Genomic DNA, 17214 nt, shown 5'->3' with positions numbered 1-17214 from the left:
TTCTATTTCAAACTTAACAAGTCAACCCTCTTCTAGGTTGGCATGACATTAGCTGGGACATGGTGTTGGTTGTGTTGGCTGGTTCTGTTCTGAAAATAATACATAAACCTATGATAATGTGTGTCCCCAAATATAATTTGCAACACATTTATTTGGTAGTGAAAATCGTTTTAAATTGTGTATGTGTATTAGGGATGGTTCATAGGTGTAGGAAAATTGGAAAGGGGAACCTCTGGCTTAATTACATCCCAAGATAACATCAGATATGGAGCAGTTAAAGACACAACTGCAAAGGAACAACTGGATGCTTAAAATTCACGTCCAATGACTTCTTGGCAAGTGGAGTTTGACTAGCACGGACAATAAGCCCCTCCGAAGTTGTCACCTGATGACCTACCCACCTACAAAGTGGAGGCCAGGATATGATTCACCAGTTAGAGCCAATCCCCCACCACTTATGTAAACATTTTATTTCTCACTGCTTGATGAAAATGAATGTCTGAACTGATTTGAATGGAAAAGCCTATGTGAGAATATTTAATAATTTTGTTTATTTATTTTTCATACTTACATCCAACTCTTTGTCCCAAGACCTCAGGGTAGGTTATAACAAGATGCAAGGTGATGTGAATATTCTATCTGTGGTATGTTTTCTATGCTGGCCCATCAGACCCAGCATCTCCACTCAATACCCTCAGAAAACTGGGAGCTATGGAAAACAGTGATGGAGTCTGGGGTCTCAAATTCCAGTGGCCCCCTGTGCAACACCAATATTCAGCACCCTGCTGTCCCTCACACTGCTTTCCAAATCACAGTTGTGGCATCCCCAAGGCTCTGCGCCTGGTGCGACCGAACCAGTCACGCTCCAAAGTGCTTTGCAGTTCAAAGTGCATGTCTTTTCTGTAATGCTAGAGTTCCCTGCTACATTTTCATGCCAGCATCTCCCTTTAAACCATGTCAGAAAAGATTTGGTTGATTCGGTAAAAGAAGCGTGTCTGAAGTTGCCATAAAACTAAAATGTAATGTGTGCATTACTTCCAGGAAATTATACTGCAGAAACTTTATTGTAAGAAAAGGGAAATGTGCAAGAGCATTACCATGCTGATGTCCATGTCCTGTTAATTGCAATGCACACAAGAGCTTCTCAAAGGAATAAGCCCTGTGGCCTAGAATCAAAGAATCGTACAGTTGGAAGGGACTCTTCAGAAAGCCAAGTTCTGGTGCCTTACCCTCCTGTACCACCAGTACTCTGTATCTAATGTAAGACTGAGGGTGCCATTTATCCTGTAGCACCAGCATGTCTGAGCATCTGATCAGCTAATCCCTACTGACCACCAATCTAATGCCACCAGAACCTATAAACCTAGCTACAGCCCTTAGTCCAAGCAACTCATCTCTAGTATGAAAAGACTGTTTAAGCTCCTGCTCCCTCTCCCTGATTGCTCCCTTAAATCCTGATTCTTGCCTGGTTTTGATTACACCCATGTCTCTGGATCACTTGGCCTATGCCAATTTATTCATCTGCACATTTATAAATCAGCCGATGTATTCACTTGCACATTTGTGGCAAAGAAAGCACTTCACATCCCCACACTCTCCCCGCCTTCCTTCCTTTGCTCCCCTCACCCCTACATCACACCTGACCAAGCAACTCAATTACCCTTGCAATTCTTGAGTGATTACACACATGCTCAAGCTATTTTCTAGACAAACTTTGCTGTGAGGCAAGTAAACATAAAAGGATGGAAGAATTTCCAAAAGCAGCTCTCTGGGCTAGGGAGGGAGATGGCGTTGGGAGGTCGGGGTGAAGAGAAAGAAGGCGGAATGATTACTTAGATCCGTGGTTTTCACATTTTTCCAGCTTCAGGGGACCTTTCCAGATTGACTTGTCCGTCAAGAAAACCCTTTGTGTCTGCAACAGAACCTCTGTAAGTTGTCGAGGGTTTGTGCTGAGTGGGGGAATTTAGCACACTGAAAGAGGATGGTCATGCACACCAGCAAATTCATTACTTGTCTACGTGAACTGAGAATGCACCCTTGAAGACAAGCTTCTTCCTCAGCATCCCTGCTACACCTACCAATCACACCATTAATGAATTTACTGATCTGTAATCCTCATGGCAGATATAAGAATCTCACCACACACTCCCCAACACTATACAACTTCAGTTCAGTAATGTTTATTTAAAAAGGTAAAGGTAAAGGACCCCTGACAGTTAAGCCCAGTCGATACAACTCTGGGGTTGCGGCGCTCATCTTGCTTTACTGGCCGAGGGAGCCGACGTTTGTCCACAGACAGTTTTTCCAGGTCATGTGGCCAGCATGACTAAGCCGCTTCTGGCGAAACCAGAGCAGCATTTAGTGATTTAATAAATAAAAAGTTGTCATGAACCTGGAGTCCAACAGCAATCCATACACAGAGCTGGAGACTGCAGGTGCATCACCTAAAGAGCCAGACCAGAATCAGGGCTCTAAGCCTGCTGCTGAACAGAGGACCATTGGGCCTGGGGCTGACAGACAAGAGCCTAGAGAACAACCACCCATAGAACTAAGCAGAGCTTGCAGGGCCAGAGCCAGAGGGGCCCAATGCCTCCCACAGTACCCAACTGATCCAATGGTGCAGGAAGCACAACAGGCAGGAAGCTAGGAGCATATGAGGATGGCCACAGGATTGACCCTTTAGGGACCCTAGTTCTTCACAAGGGAGTAGAGCCTGGGAGAGGCAGGTTAGGGGAAGTTCAGTATGCTTTTAGTCTCTGTATGTGTGGGTTGCTTACTCAAAGCTATTGGTGCATCTGCAACTCTTGAACTGCCTTGCCCCATTTGATCTGGGACCTGACCAGACCTGGTAACACCAGCAAGGCTTCCTGTCACAGCAAAGATGTGTGCGTTCCTGTAGCCTTTCAGAGGCCGTGCACTTTTCCCCTCCTGCACTGGCGTGCACATCTACTCGGAAATTAAACTAATAGCAGCACAGCATCTCTTACGCTGCAAGATAACTTCCGCCTTAGCAAATCTAATAAAGGGGATGGTGGAATTATGTGCAAGCAGGGTATCACGCTACTGGTATCAAGAAAGTACTGAAGAAGTATCATAGAGACACTAAAATGAGGTTAGATCACAGTTTGACTGATCATGTGGAGAAAGCGAGTCTGAACCTCTCTCCCCACAGCTTTGAGATGCACCCTTTATGTTAGAGAAGTTGCTTTCTTTTCCTTGGAGGGATAGAACTTACTGGCTGGAGGCTGTGGAAGTAAAGCCGTCTCTACACATACCTTGCTGAGGATGTATATCAAATCTCCTCGCTGGAATGACAGCTCATCTGGATGGCCACCAGCACAATCCCACAGACCTTGATAGTAATTCACATACTTTCTTCTGAGTCCTTGTAGAGAGAGAGGAGAGTGTTAAGAATAGATTATAGTATTCAGATCAATAGCTGCAAGGCAGACTTGATTTCTCCTTTGGCAGCAACTTACGGGGAAGTTAGATTTTGGTAATTCATCTGAAAAATGCTGCACCTGGGCCTTAAGTTCACTGATATTCACCTCTAGTGGCAGTGGTTGGAGGGTGCTTGTGAGTCCCTCCAAGTTGACTGTATATATCTATTGCATGCAAGCTTCCTACAGCAGCAGGGGCGCTTATGGATGATTGTGCCTGTCATAGGTTCCCTAAATAAGCAAAAGGGCATTTGGGGAAATTGGGTAGATGCCTTTGCATCATGCTGACTTACTGATTCTTTTCCTATTTGATAAGGGTGGTGTGGCGTGGGGCAATGGGAAGGTTTGGCTAAGGCAATGCTTCAACTCAACACTCTTGGGCAGGCTGGCTGTCAGCATTCTCTCATACCATAACCAAATTCTGTATCAAGATACCGTATTTAACGCTCTATAGGACGCACTTCCCCCCCCCTCCATAAATGAAGGGGAAATGTGTGTGCGTCCTATGGAGTGAATGCAGGCTTTCGCTGAAGCCTGGAGAGGGAGAGGGGTCGGTGCGTACTGACCCCTCTCGCTCCCCGGGCTTCAGGCAGCTATCCGCAAGCCTTGGAAGTGCGGCAGGAGTGCAGCGCCAACTCCCGCTGCGCTCCCTGGGCTTCAGGCAGCTATCCGCAAGCCTTTGGGCTCTGAAGGCTTGCGGATAACAGCGTGTTCTGGGGGCTGGGGTCGGGGGGAAGCTTTTTTTTTGCTCTAATCCCCCCCTAAAAACTAGGTGCGCCCTATGGTCCGGTGCGCCCTATGGAGCGAAAAATACGGTAACTGCAATTCTGCAACCAGAATTAACCTAGAGCAGTGATAAGGAACCCATGGCCCTCCAGATGTTGTGAACTCCCAACTCCCATCAGCCTCGCCAGAATGGCCAGTGGGCACAGTGATGGTTGGCACTGCAGCCCACCCACAGGTTTCCACATACAATACTGTATATGTTCATTCTGAACAATTGATTCCATTTCTGCTATGCTAAGAGAGGATGGACAAGTTTTCAGGGTTATCATTGAACCCATTAGCAGGAGGAACTTGGTTTCAAAAATCAAATGTCTCGGGAAAATTAAGAGTGCATCTGATACTCAAAGGGGAGGGGGGCTGGCTCTGTAGGCAAGAATTCATCCAGCCCTCTGAGTTCCCTCTTTCCCATCAGCTGTTCAGTGGGGAGCTACACTTTCTTTACCCCTGCACAGCTGTTTTTACTCAACAGCTGACAGGTGGGCAACAGTTCAACAGGGGCAAAAGGGTGAAGGGACCAGAAAGAAGAGAGGCAGAGGAGGCAGAGCCTTCATTACCATTACAATGCAGGGGACAAGTCCCTCTTTGTAGTTTGCTTTGTAAGGTGTGCAATTATAGCTCCCTCTTCTGCAAGGAGATCTGCCTTAGGAAGCAAGAAAAACTCCAGTTGCATGATGTCTCCAGTCTGCAGTTTGCAGATAGGCAAAGAATCATCCATGCATGTTGGAGATGACACACATGTAATCTTCAGGATGCAATGGCATTTTGGAATTTGGGGCTTTGAATAGCTGTAAGGCAGATTTTGTAGTTTAGCTGTGCATCCATGTCTGCATTCATGTCTTTTAAGGTTTTTAAAAATGCCTATGGAGAAAATGGAGGATGGAACTTCAGTTACTAAGAATTACAGGGCCTTCTCAGCAGTGACTCCTACCCCACTTATCAAATTTGATTTTAAATCAGAGACGCCTCATTCCTCGTTAATTTTAAACAATGTCTTAGAAGCTTAATTTTTATCATGGCTTTTGAGGGCTAATTAAGATATGCAAATGGAATTTTGACTTTTAAAGCTACTTGTGTTATTTTCCTTTTATTGTATGGTCTGTGCATTATGGATGGAAATGATAGCTGTGTGTGTGTGTGTGTGAGAGAGACAGAGAGAGAGAGAGAGAGAGAGGAGATTTTGCGTGTGTGCATTAAAAGTGTGTGATTGTCTGAAAGTCTGCTCCCACTCACTATTTGAATGAAGCCTTCAAGAGTTTTTCATTAGGGTGCTAATGAAAAGAAAAGGTGTCTGTCTCTGCCTAAATGCATGCATTAATAGTCTGGTAGTTTTTCAAGGAGGTTTCACCTTCCATTTCAGTGACAGGATTTCCACAGCTAAACTCTTGTGCTTTTGTGAATCAGGAGCTTATGCCAGCCCCCTTCCCCAGTTGCTTTCTCTTGCTCAAAATTTAGGATGTGCCAAATGCCACCTGGCTATGATACAGAATAGAAGGCCCACACGAGAAGGAGGGCAGAAAAGCATTATTATTTGGATGTAAGGGACATCATGATAAGAAACCCTCTAAATTTGTGTGGTCTATTTTAGATAACCTAAATTTGTTGAAATGAGTAACGGCCGAGCAGGGAGAACACAAATCTCAACAACAGTACATGCAAAAAAGTAGGTCTACTTCTTTTGTGTGAGATATTGAAAAGGGAACAGGGGGTAAGACACAAAACAGGGAAGAGAGTAAAGGAGATCATGTAGAAAATTAAAAAATTGCTCAGGGCTCAGAGCTTCTCATCTAAAGAGAGAAGCAAGCATGGGGCTTATCACTAGGCAACCATAGATGGGAAGATTCAATACTCAAACTAGTTTTTCTCCCTCTTGCTTTGAATTTTAATCTTTCTCCCACCCCCACCACATTTGTGTATGTCTTAGTCAGCTTCATATTATTTCAGGCTTCCCCAGGAGGCTGCCATTGATTCCTGGTTCCCACTTCCTTACATAACACAGAGCTATGTGAGCAGCCTGAATAAGGAGTCTGCACATCTCTGCACCCCAAAATGCATTTAGCACTACCCCGAATCATTTGCCCTAACGTCCTCTGCAAGATGCCCTAGCATTGTCTCCAGTCTAAAGCGTCATCTCTGCCTAAATCATTCCCAAGTGTGACACATCCATGCCAACGACTGCCACACCATGAATATTCCTTAAGCCCATTAAGCAAAAGTCTCCTGCAACTTTAATTAACAGCTTCCTCCTCCTTTTTAAATTGTCTTCTGTTTAGTGTGGCCATGGCATTAACAATAAATTGCCTTTTATTTTAGTTCCTGTTTCCGTAAGGAGGAGGCTTTAATTACTGGTTGCAATTGCACACACAACAGCTAGTGTGGAAGCAATATGAAAGCAAACTCCCACCATCCCTAACTATACACCATATTGGCTGCAGTTGATAGTATGTGGAGTCTAACAGCATCTGGATAACCCTGCTTTAGGTAACATTCATTAGCAAGCTAGTTGAAAAGCGCCGTCCGCAGAAGCTCCTTCACAAGTTAAAAAAAGAGAGCTGCTAAATAGCTAAGATCTGTGTATTAAGAAAGCCATTGTTAAGGAAACATTTGGTACAAAAAGAAGTAAAATGATTATAATAATTTACTTATATGGTGCTCCTCCCTTCACTTAATAGTGATTTACATGAATATAATAAAGTAACAATAAAAGCATATTAGTTAGAAATCATTAAAATCATTTTAAAAATGGATGTAGGGGTGTGTGTGTGTGTGTGTGTAACCAAGCATTTTTAGCTGAATTCAATAGTGCAGGTTTTATTTTAAGGAAGAGCTGAGCTCCAAGAACTGTTTTCAGTGCCAGCATTCAGCTATGAAAAATATAAAGCAATCATACAGAGCATCCACGACTGAGCATGTGAAGAGTGAATCTGCTCTTTTACGGAGGAAACCACAGCCAATCTTCATCACACATCTCAGCTAAAGGGTCAGAATTTCTTGCTCACATGCCATAGCTTCTAATAGCTTCTGGGGGATGTGAGCCCCAGTATTTCCTTTGGAAATAAGTGCTTCTTCTAAGATGCTTCTAAAATGTTGGAGATGGGAATACCATCTTAGTGGCCTTGACAAAATACAGTTTACTAGAACACTGCTGTTTCCTGCGCTGCAGACAAAAAGACAACGCCCAGAACTGCAGGAAGCTCAAAGCAGCTCTGCCTAAGTGCTTCTTTCCTGAACTGGGCCCATACATTCCAACACAGAGAGAAGAAAGTGGGCTGGTGGGTAGGTGGGACAGGACTGATCCAGGAAACAGGTTTTCTGCTCAGATCCTGCATGGCTTCAATTCTCAAGGAAAAAGCAAGGGTGGGAATGAAGGTGCTTGAGTACTCTGGAAGAGCAGGCTGCTTGTGGTGGCTGGGTGTAATGATTGAGAAGGCAAACTTTCCAGTCTACAGAATTTCCCTGCTCTCCTTTCCTCTTGGCGCTGGTAACTGTGACTCTCCTTTCACCCTGCCTTTGTTTTGTTACTGGGTCTGTATCCATCTCCTCCTTCGTTTTTTCCATAAGCTTTTCCTCTTTTGCTTTCCTCACTCCTGACAATTCTCTTTCCCCTCCGCCCATCTGTTGCCTAAGTTTTACGAGCCTGGCTCCTTCTCAAAGACTTTTTGGTACCTGTTTCCTGAACAAGGAGGGGTGAGGGAAGTAGGAATATTCAAAGCATTTGCACTTGGGGGGGAAACAACAGCCAAGAACTGGATGCTAAATTAGGCAGCCTGATAGAAGTAAACATCCTTGATATGTCAATCTTAACCCACTATAGATTTAAGGATGGAGGAGTGGTGCATAGTATGCCTCTTTCATCTTTTGTACTTAAATTTTACACTATGAAAGGCCTATTTCCTATCTTGGGATTAAGAAATTCTACATCTGTTCAATTTGCTTAATTTGGACTGATGGCCAGGGAAAGGTGTGTTTCCTCCTCACCATCAGGTTATCTGCTTTGCTTTGTAGGGATGGTGAAGCATAAATTTTGGGCTGCTTGATGAAGATCAGTATAAAGAGTACAATTCCAACAACTGCATTCCCCTGGAAGGCATGGAGGTGTCCCACCGGACTTGCCTTCTCTGAGATTCCTTTAGATTCTTTTTCTCGAAGGACTCCACTCCAGCAGAGCTACAAGACAGGAGTGTCAACTGATGCATGTGGTGTGACACACACATACACAATTAATGATCCAGGTTTTAATTCATTGATTGATTAAATATCAGCATGTCTATATGTCGTCCCCAAACATAGGTGCACTTTTAAGGATGCTAGGGGAAGGGTGTATACTACGGATGTTAGGGGAAGAGAATTTACACTTTAACTAACAAACTTAGTTGCTACTGGACAATTTTTTTATTTTTTTACTTATTTCAACTGAGTCAGACCAACACAGCTACCTACCTGAATCTAACAAAGGCTAGTAATTGTTAGAAAGAAATGGCATTCTAAAGGTTTCTCTTTTTTTAGGTTTGAGAGAAAGATACGGTGCCTAGCTGAGTAACACATTGTAGTGTCCCAAACCCTTAGAAAATTAACAAGCTCCAAGGCCACCAGTATTGAATATGATTCATGTTTGAAAGTTGTACTGTATCTATGGCAATTTCAGTCAAGCACTGTCAGCTTGGGTTGCCTGTGGTTCTTATTGCAAGGAAGAAAGTAAAAGAAGGCTGACTCAGGGCTGTTCTATATATAATGTGGCAGAAGACCCGGGTTTGTCATCAAGTATACAACTGACAAGGAGCTGCAGCCAAATTTTGTGTGTGGACCTGTATAATATATGTGTGTCCAAATATGGTTTTGTTTCTTTGGTGTACACCTTGCAATTATGGTGGTGATGACGACGATGATGTAATGCATGCTGATCTGAAAGCAGTTCCAAACTGATATTTTATCTTTTACCTGTCTTCTCCATGCTTCCAGCATCTTCTCTGCCATCTGAAGTGGACAAACCAAGTTCATCATCTACAATGAGATAAGAAGTGAAGTAAATCTAGCAGTTTCTGCCAGAAAACTAATTTTGTAAAATTATACTGTAATCTGGATTTTAGAGCCAAGAAAGCTTTAAAAATAACCAGAAAACAAATATAAACATCTGTGACTGCCCATCACTATTTGCACGTGGGGGGGGGGGGTGTTTCTAAAAAAAAATGGAACAAAGCGCTTGGTAACTGACTTATGTGCTCTAGAGCACCAGGGCATAATTTGTGCCTTGGCATCTAGTTCTACAAAAAAGGGCCAAGATTAGGATAGCAAAATGCTACCTAGCACTAAATCTTTTCCTTTCCTTTGCTATCAGAATGTCCATCACTGCTGCATTTTTTAATCCTCAAGAACTTCTTAAGTATGTTGCCATCCATTTGCGGAGAGACTCTTTCCATTTTATCAGTAAAATAAATAAAATAAAATATTTAAAACACTGCTGCCATAGCAGTGAGGGTACAAGGCAGCAACAGAATATAGGGTTGGCCCTACCATTAGGCAGTCAGGTCACATGATGCTATGAGGCGGGCAGTGGCAGAAAAGTGTTGAAAGGCAGAATTGTGTGGGCCACACGACCTGCCTCACATCCCCTAAACTAGCCTGCTGCCCTCAGGTACAGTAGAGGGTGCTCTCCCACTGTCATTGTCAAGGAAAGATTCAATTGACACAAAGTCTGTCAGTTTCTGTACACAGAATGGGAGAGGATACAACTCTGTTCTTTCCTCTGGACAGCAAAATGTCTTGGGATGGACCTGCAGAGGATATTTTATGTGGACAGCATCAGGGGACAAGAGACAACCTGTTTATGGCTTTAAAGCCACATGCTCATTATGTGATGAGGTATAGAAATTCAGACCTGGAACCTGAAGAGACTAAGAGGATTCTGCTCAGATCATAACCAATCCTGTAAATACAACCTTAGTAAGCCTATGATGGTACACACAGAGGAGCCTAGAAACAGTGAGTAAAGTTTTCAACCATTCCTGCCCCCCCCCCCCATTCAAACAACACTTGTACAGCTACCAGATTGAATGGTTTGCCTCAGCTCCAGGCATGTGGCTAAAATTATTTGCTGCTCTTTTTAGAAAGTGTTACCTATCTCCCTCCCTCCATGCTCTACAGAGCTAACAGCAGTTTCAGCGTAAAGGAATTTGAATCAGGGAAATGGGATGGGAGGATGTGGTTAAACCAATCCTCCTGCAGTGCTACTTCCCTCAACTTCAAAGCAACAGTGTGAGGCTGCTAATTAGTATTCCCCCCCCCCCCAGTCCACCACAGACCTCCTGCATCATGTCTAGTTTAGCCCTCACACAGATGACTAGGTGACTCTCACTGCCTTCCCCACTTCTGAGAGATGTTTTATAACGCAAAATTCTTATATTGGATGAATTCTCATGTAGGCATTACCTCGCACCCTCTGTAGATGGCAACATCTAGCAAATACACATAAATGTATTTTCCAACTGAAGAGACCCTGTGGTCAGAAATACTCCCCATGTTTGTTCATTATCTACAAGCAGCAATAAACCCAAGTGTGAGATCACTATACAGAATACACCAGTTGCAGGCTTGTTTTCCTGTTTTAGGAGTTTTGCAACATTTGAAGTGGCCCTAAAGCTGGCATGGGATATGCATCCTTCCTGTTTACTACCACAGCCTACTGGCTGCTTACTTATGACTAGGGCTACATGCTAAAAAGTCATCTATGATGACTTCATAGAGTTAAAGCAGGGCAATGGTTAATAGACCGACTTGTGAAAAGGATGAGTCCTTGGCTCAAATCGTTCTTCTGCTATGAGCTTAATAGAGACTATGACAGATAATACTCTCTAAGAAAGTTCACTTCTCATGGTGTGTGAACACATTTATTTTGCCCCATAGTTATCCCTGGTCAAACAGGTTATGTGTGGTTTTGAAATAATGCAAACCCCTGAAAAGCCTCTTCTGATCTCTTTTCAACTATCTCACTAAACTGTTTCTAACCTTGGTTGGCTTACGGCTATAACAGAAGTAACATCTTAGGTGTGGTGGTGGTAGTTTGAACGTAGCTTCACTGCATTGGAAATCACAAGTATCTTCTGCCCTAAAGCAAGTTTTGGAGAAAACAGCTCTCCTACCTCTCTCCTACCAAAGCCACATATTAACATATATTATATTAATGCCAAACACTACGTACAAATGTTAAGGGTGAAGCGATCCAGTGGTCTAATTCAGGTGTCACTACTGCCAAACTCACTTCTGCATACTCGAGTTCCCCATTTGACTGTGACATTGTCTGCATTTGCACTTGGCTTGGCATGGTTAAGAACCCATTTAAGGGCCATACTTCCTGATCACATAACCACCTGGCTACTTATCAGGCAGTTTGGGCAAGCCACATGGCTTGGGCAAGCCATTTCAGATGTTTCCACAGCCACGTGGAACCCTGACCATACAGAAGAAAATTTCAGTGGCAGCATGTCAGTACAGCAACGTTAGAATCAGCACTCATCCCTATGCTGTTCGGGAACAACAACCTACATGCGAAAGCTTAACATATAGAACAGGAAAATGGGTTATCACCTGCTAGCAGAGGGAGGTAGTATTTTAAAATATGCCCCATAAACCTATCAATTGTTATTTAAGGCAGTAATAGCAATCACTTGTTATAGCGTCATAAATTTACATGGCACTTTATAAGCATAACACAAGCGGGAAAGCTTCCTTAGCTTTGACAAGTATCTCCGGTCTCACTAAAGAGAAGACAATGAATGAAACACACTGTCAGGAGATGATGGAGGCCATGGGAAGAGGAAAAGGGAGGAGGGCTGAATGCGTGTGGATGCGGAAGGACGGACTTAGCAGAAGGGGGGGATGCATTCCAGAAGGCAGTATGGGTTAAGAGACTAACAGGAAAACAGAGGCCAAACACAGATAGTTATCATTTGCCAAGTGATAACTTACCACAGGATGAATTTAACCACTTGGTAAGCTGGTTGTCTGTATCATCCCACCAAGGACAGTAAGCAGAATTATCATACTGCCTCTTTCCTAGATCGCTGATCAAGTGCAGATGTGTGGCAAAAAAAAAATTCCCCATCACATGGGAAGACAAGCTGGTATTTTATCACTTAGCAAACAGACATCTGTATTCACAAGATAAAAGCTGTGTTGGCATGAAGAAATGGTTCTTCCCCAGCAGTAACTGAAGGTGTGTATGTTACAGTGCACAAACATTATTCCACTTTACTTGTGTGATGCCCAACATTAAGGTATCACTTTCACGAGCCACTTAAGACCAAGAGCAGCTCCATTCAGTCCCATCAAAATGTTACCAGCCTGTGTTTGAAGTCTCAAGGCCTGGAAGCCTGCTTCTAAAAATGAAAACTGAAACACTTGGGAGGCCGAATTCTGGTTCTTATTTATTTGTTTGTTTAACATAAGGAAATTTAAACCCGGAAGACAATTCTGCTTGTAGTATAAAATCCAGCGCCTCTGGGGCACGGAGCTCTAGTTTTCAGTAAACAAAACAAGATAGCTGACAGAAGGTCAGATGCAAAGCTGGTCAGACTCAGAAACAGATCTTTTGCCAATATCATAGAATTAGTGCAAAGTGTGCCGGACAACCTGCCATGCTGCACTTTCTGGAAGCCAAAGCTTCTCCCCACCACCACTTTGTCTAGGGCACAGCTGTCTCTTACTCTCCATTCAAATCAATGCAAACCTGGTCAGTTCATCCCTCTGTGAATTTAGAATTGGATCTGAAGTTGGAGGGTCACAGAAACAGCTCTCCCTGCCCTGTTCCACCCCCACTGTTAGATGGGAAAGTGGCACCAAAGATCTTTTCTAAATAAATCAGGCTTGATTGTAAAACTCAGGCCAATGACGAGACACAACCTCATTAGCATTGATTTTAAAATAAATTATTGAGAGTGCCTTTCCCACCCACCCCCACCCCCACCCCTTGCCTGCTCTGTGGATCTGTGAAGGAGAACCGTAAATGTTAACTTATTACAATGACTTTAAAAAAAATGCACACACAGAGAAAAGTAGAGGAAAAAACCCTAACAATAATTGAACAATCAAAGCTCGATTAATATCCTTCCAGGCAATGCTATGATGTGATAAAGAGAGTAAATGGAAAACACAGGGTTGCTCATCCTTTGCTGAACAGTGGAAGGGTTAGGCCAGTTTTTTCAGGCTTCGTGCTGACCAAACTAAAAGAGTGCTGCTGCCAACCCTCAACCATCTCTTGAACCTGGCAGACCTTTTCCTACTTGTGGCAGAGCCAGCAGGAATCACTTCTAAAATGGCACAGGCCACGCATATTACATTCAAGCTTTCTCTGGTAGATCTAAGCCAAGGGACATCATTTAGAGAATGTTTCGGACCTCACATGATTGTTCTTCAGGAGCACCCATATCTACAATCAGCACACTGAGCGAGTACAATACAAAAAATACAGTGGTACCTCTGGATGTGAACGGGATCCGTTCTGGAGCCTCATTCGCATCCAGAAGCAAACGCAACCCACGTCCGCGCGGGTGGCAATTCGCCACTTCTGCGCATGACGTCATTTTGACCATCTGCGCATGTGCGAGCGGCGAAACCCGGAAGTAACGCACTCCATTACTTCCGGGTTGCCGCAGCGCACAACCCAAAGCTGCTTCAACCTGAGGTATGACTGTAGTTTGTTTTAAAAACAATACCACCAAACACCAACTGCTTCTCTGCAGTTTCTAAATATATCAAGAACTCCTTCCTCCAACTTTGAGCTGTGTGCTATGTGCATGCCACAGTACCCCCTTGCAGCCATGAGGACACTATTTAGAGCGTAGCAGGCCTCTAGAAATAGCACATGTGTTTAGGGTGAAACCTGAAGGACAATATGTACAATAAGTACACTTTCAATGTGAGGGAGACTAGAAAGGGGCTACAATTTAGCAGAAAATTCGGCAAATCTCACACACATTTCAATGGAGCTTACGCAAGAGAACTTCCCACTGCATTCTTCTTTTGAGTTTCTCAATATTGTTCATTTATTTGCTAGGTCTGCATCATGATCATCCTCTAAGGAGCCCTTGGCAGTACATAGAGGGGTTTCTGGGAGGCCTCCCATCTAGGCAACTGACCAAGTATAGATGAGAACTTCATCAGAACTATTAAGCAATTCTTTTAACACAGCTTTCCTCAACCTGGTGCCCTCTATATGTTTTGAACTTCAACTCCCATCAGCCCCAGCCAGAATCATGTCAAAATGAATCCACATATGACCAACCCTTGTGGCTTTACCATTTGATTTACAGACACTACAAAAATCCAAACGTTGGTTGTGAAAACGACCAAAGCAATAAACAGCAAAACAGGGAGGAAGAGAGCAAACAATATGTTAGATGGATTCACATGGTTGGGAATTGAGAAGCAGCCTCTAAAAGCTTCTTGTGGGCAATAACTGGCTCTTGGTTTGAGGGGGTTCTCTGGTGCCCCCCCCCATTGGTGGATCCTCTGGTTCATCCCTACCTATCTGTTTCCATGTTTATTGGCTCTTCTCTGATGTACCCTGAAGTATGCCACTGTAATTGCCCACAATGCTCTGGAGTGATGTAGTGTCAGTTCAGAATGCTATGAGCAAATATAATGGCAGATGCAGTCTTTATTGAAAGATTGATGGGAAATGGGCCTAGGGCAATGGCTGCATTGGAAGCGTGCCATTAGCAGCTCCCAAAGATGCCAGCTGTTGGTCCTAGGCCTGGTTGTGGGAAACCTGCAGGGCTAGGTTGGGTATCAGGAGCCAGAGTCACAAGCAGGTCAGCACTAAAAAATAACAGTGTCAGTGAAGTTAACTCTTTATTCAAAGAAACCAAAACAGCACATGCCTAATGAGAAGAGCACATGCCTAATGTGAGAAGAGGTCACAGCAACTCTTCTCAGTAGGTTTTGCCCCAATGAGGCAGTTCTGAGGACTAAAGGTCCCCGCCTTCCCACCGCTCTCTAAGACTCCTACCCCGGTTCCTTCTTTAGAAGCCTAAAGCTCTGCCATCTTGCCTCTCTTTGCTCTGCCCTCTTAATTTTTCTCTGTGTTCTGAGAGACCATGGTGAGAGGAGCTGGTCACAGCAGGAGGGGGAAACTCCCTGGATTCTTACACAGCCTGCCCCATCTTTCTCTTCTGGCCCCACCTTCTCTCTTGCCTCTGAGTCTGAACCACTCTCTGCCACCGCCTCTTCCTGCTCACTAAACCCTGTTGCCTCTTCAGCTTCCAACGCCTCCTCTTCCCACTCTGCTCCTATTTCTCCCTCTGACCACTCATCATTGTCCCATCACTAATCCCCTGGCTCTGAGCCTTCTTTCCTGGGGGGTTCTCCTGGGGATTTGCCAGCTGGTGCCTCTGACTACTCCTCTGCATCCAGCCAGTCAATGACTTCGGGGTCTTGAACAGCCAGACCCAAATTCAGTACTGGAATTCTCCCTTCCAGGGTCCCTGAGGACAGTTATCCAACACAGAATAACAGCAGGCATAGTGTTCTGTCAACCAAGCAAGGGCAAAAGGCTGTAGCCCTTAGGCTTAGACTAACTATCAATTGCTGGGCCCATGGTGAATATTCCTTATGTTTTCTTTGCCTGAAGAGGGTCCAAGATCTGAGCACACATAGACCTTCAAAGGTAGTGCTTACTTCATCTTTTATTTTTTACACTTTGGTCATTTTCACAAGAGAGTCTCAGAAAAAGGTACTTTAATTTCCCATGACTGTAAAACATAATGGAAAAACTTGGCGAATCCAGAGGCTTCATACAACCAGTAGCAGGGTCCAAGTTGCACAGATAGTATCAAAGAGATCACTAGGTTACATCAGGTTATGAGGTTCCAGGTTTAAGTTTTAGAATCCTTAACATGTTAGAAAACACTGCCCATCAAATTCCTTGTCTCCTTGAACAAGGTTAGTGAGCATTTGGCCCTCGCTTGCCAACAGCTCAAATTGCTCAGCAAAGCTGTTTAGCTGAGTGAACCCCAGACATTCCCCCAAGGAGATTATTCTGTCTCGCCTTCTCTCTGCTTTACTGGAAACTCCACTCTTCTTTTCATCTCAGGCTGCTGTGCAAACTGCATTAGCAGAGCTTTCTTAATGGGTTCAGGGCAGTTTGCTGGGTTTAAGTCCTTGGCCCCAAACAGAGCCAAATTTCACCAGAAACGTCTCCTCAGCTGCCTCCATGTATTCTCTGCATTGTTTTGAAATCAAAGAAGGTAAAGAAAAGGAAGTGTGACACCAAAAAGAACTTGGAAAATTATCCAAGAGTTTTCTAATCCAACCTGTCTTTCCAGAAGCAGTATGCAGGACTTAATTTCAGCTGGACTTCCCCAGATCTAGCTTGAGAAACTCTTTTTAATGCAAAAGGGCTCAGCTATTGGATGTGGTGCATAGTAAGAAATGCCTAGCCTAGCACATGTACAAGTACCTTTGCCTTAGCACTACAAACCACCACAAATGGCCACCAAACACCTGAGGTGAGAGCTAAAATTTCTGGACTAAAGACTGCAATTTTGAGAAAAGCCAGAGGCCAAGCTCCAGGCTAAGTGTTGAAGAACCCTGATTAAAATGAGCCCTAGTAATGCATAATAGTGATATTTATGAGCAATGGGCTGGTCCACACATGAGAAGTCATCACTCAAAGACTGCAACACCGAAGCAACAGTTTGCATAGGTGAATTCACCAACAAATAATATACACTATAGCCAGAACTTCCATGTTGCCATACAGTGCTTTTCAATCATTTCTATTGCTACAATCAGCTGCAAGGCATCACGCGATGAACAATCCAAGCCACCAGACACCAAGCCATGGGTGTAGTCTATGTGTGAACCATCCCTACTTAGGGTATGCATCCACCAATGTAGTCATTGCATGCTGTTCTGGGAAGAGACAATGCTCAATGGCAGGGTACATGTTTTGAATGCAGAAGGTTCCCAGATTCAGTTGCAAGCATCTGTAGAAGGC

The 17214-nt window shown here is 43.9% G+C and overlaps 1 protein-coding gene across 10 annotated transcripts in view; it reads right to left on the bottom strand.

The window, feature by feature from the left end:
* Positions 1 to 17214, bottom strand: part of SKAP1 (src kinase associated phosphoprotein 1) — a 308856-nt gene that overhangs the window by 39984 nt on the left and 251658 nt on the right. For all 10 annotated transcript variants that reach the window (XM_083408759.1, XM_083408757.1, XM_083408762.1 and 7 more), the window contains 2 exons: positions 9162 to 9224; positions 3276 to 3385 (listed from right to left, as the gene is read on the bottom strand). In XM_083408759.1, the coding sequence (XP_083264885.1) occupies positions 3276 to 3385; positions 9162 to 9224 (173 nt within the window). The remainder of the gene's footprint in view (positions 1 to 3275; positions 3386 to 9161; positions 9225 to 17214) is intronic.

The sequence above is a fragment of the Podarcis tiliguerta genome (assembly GCF_965153285.1).
Source record: "Podarcis tiliguerta genome assembly, chromosome: 13".
Classification (NCBI taxonomy): Eukaryota; Metazoa; Chordata; class Lepidosauria; order Squamata; family Lacertidae; genus Podarcis; species Podarcis tiliguerta.
The sequence above is the reverse complement of the archived record's forward strand: the minus strand, read 5'-3'. Positions and strand labels throughout refer to the sequence as shown.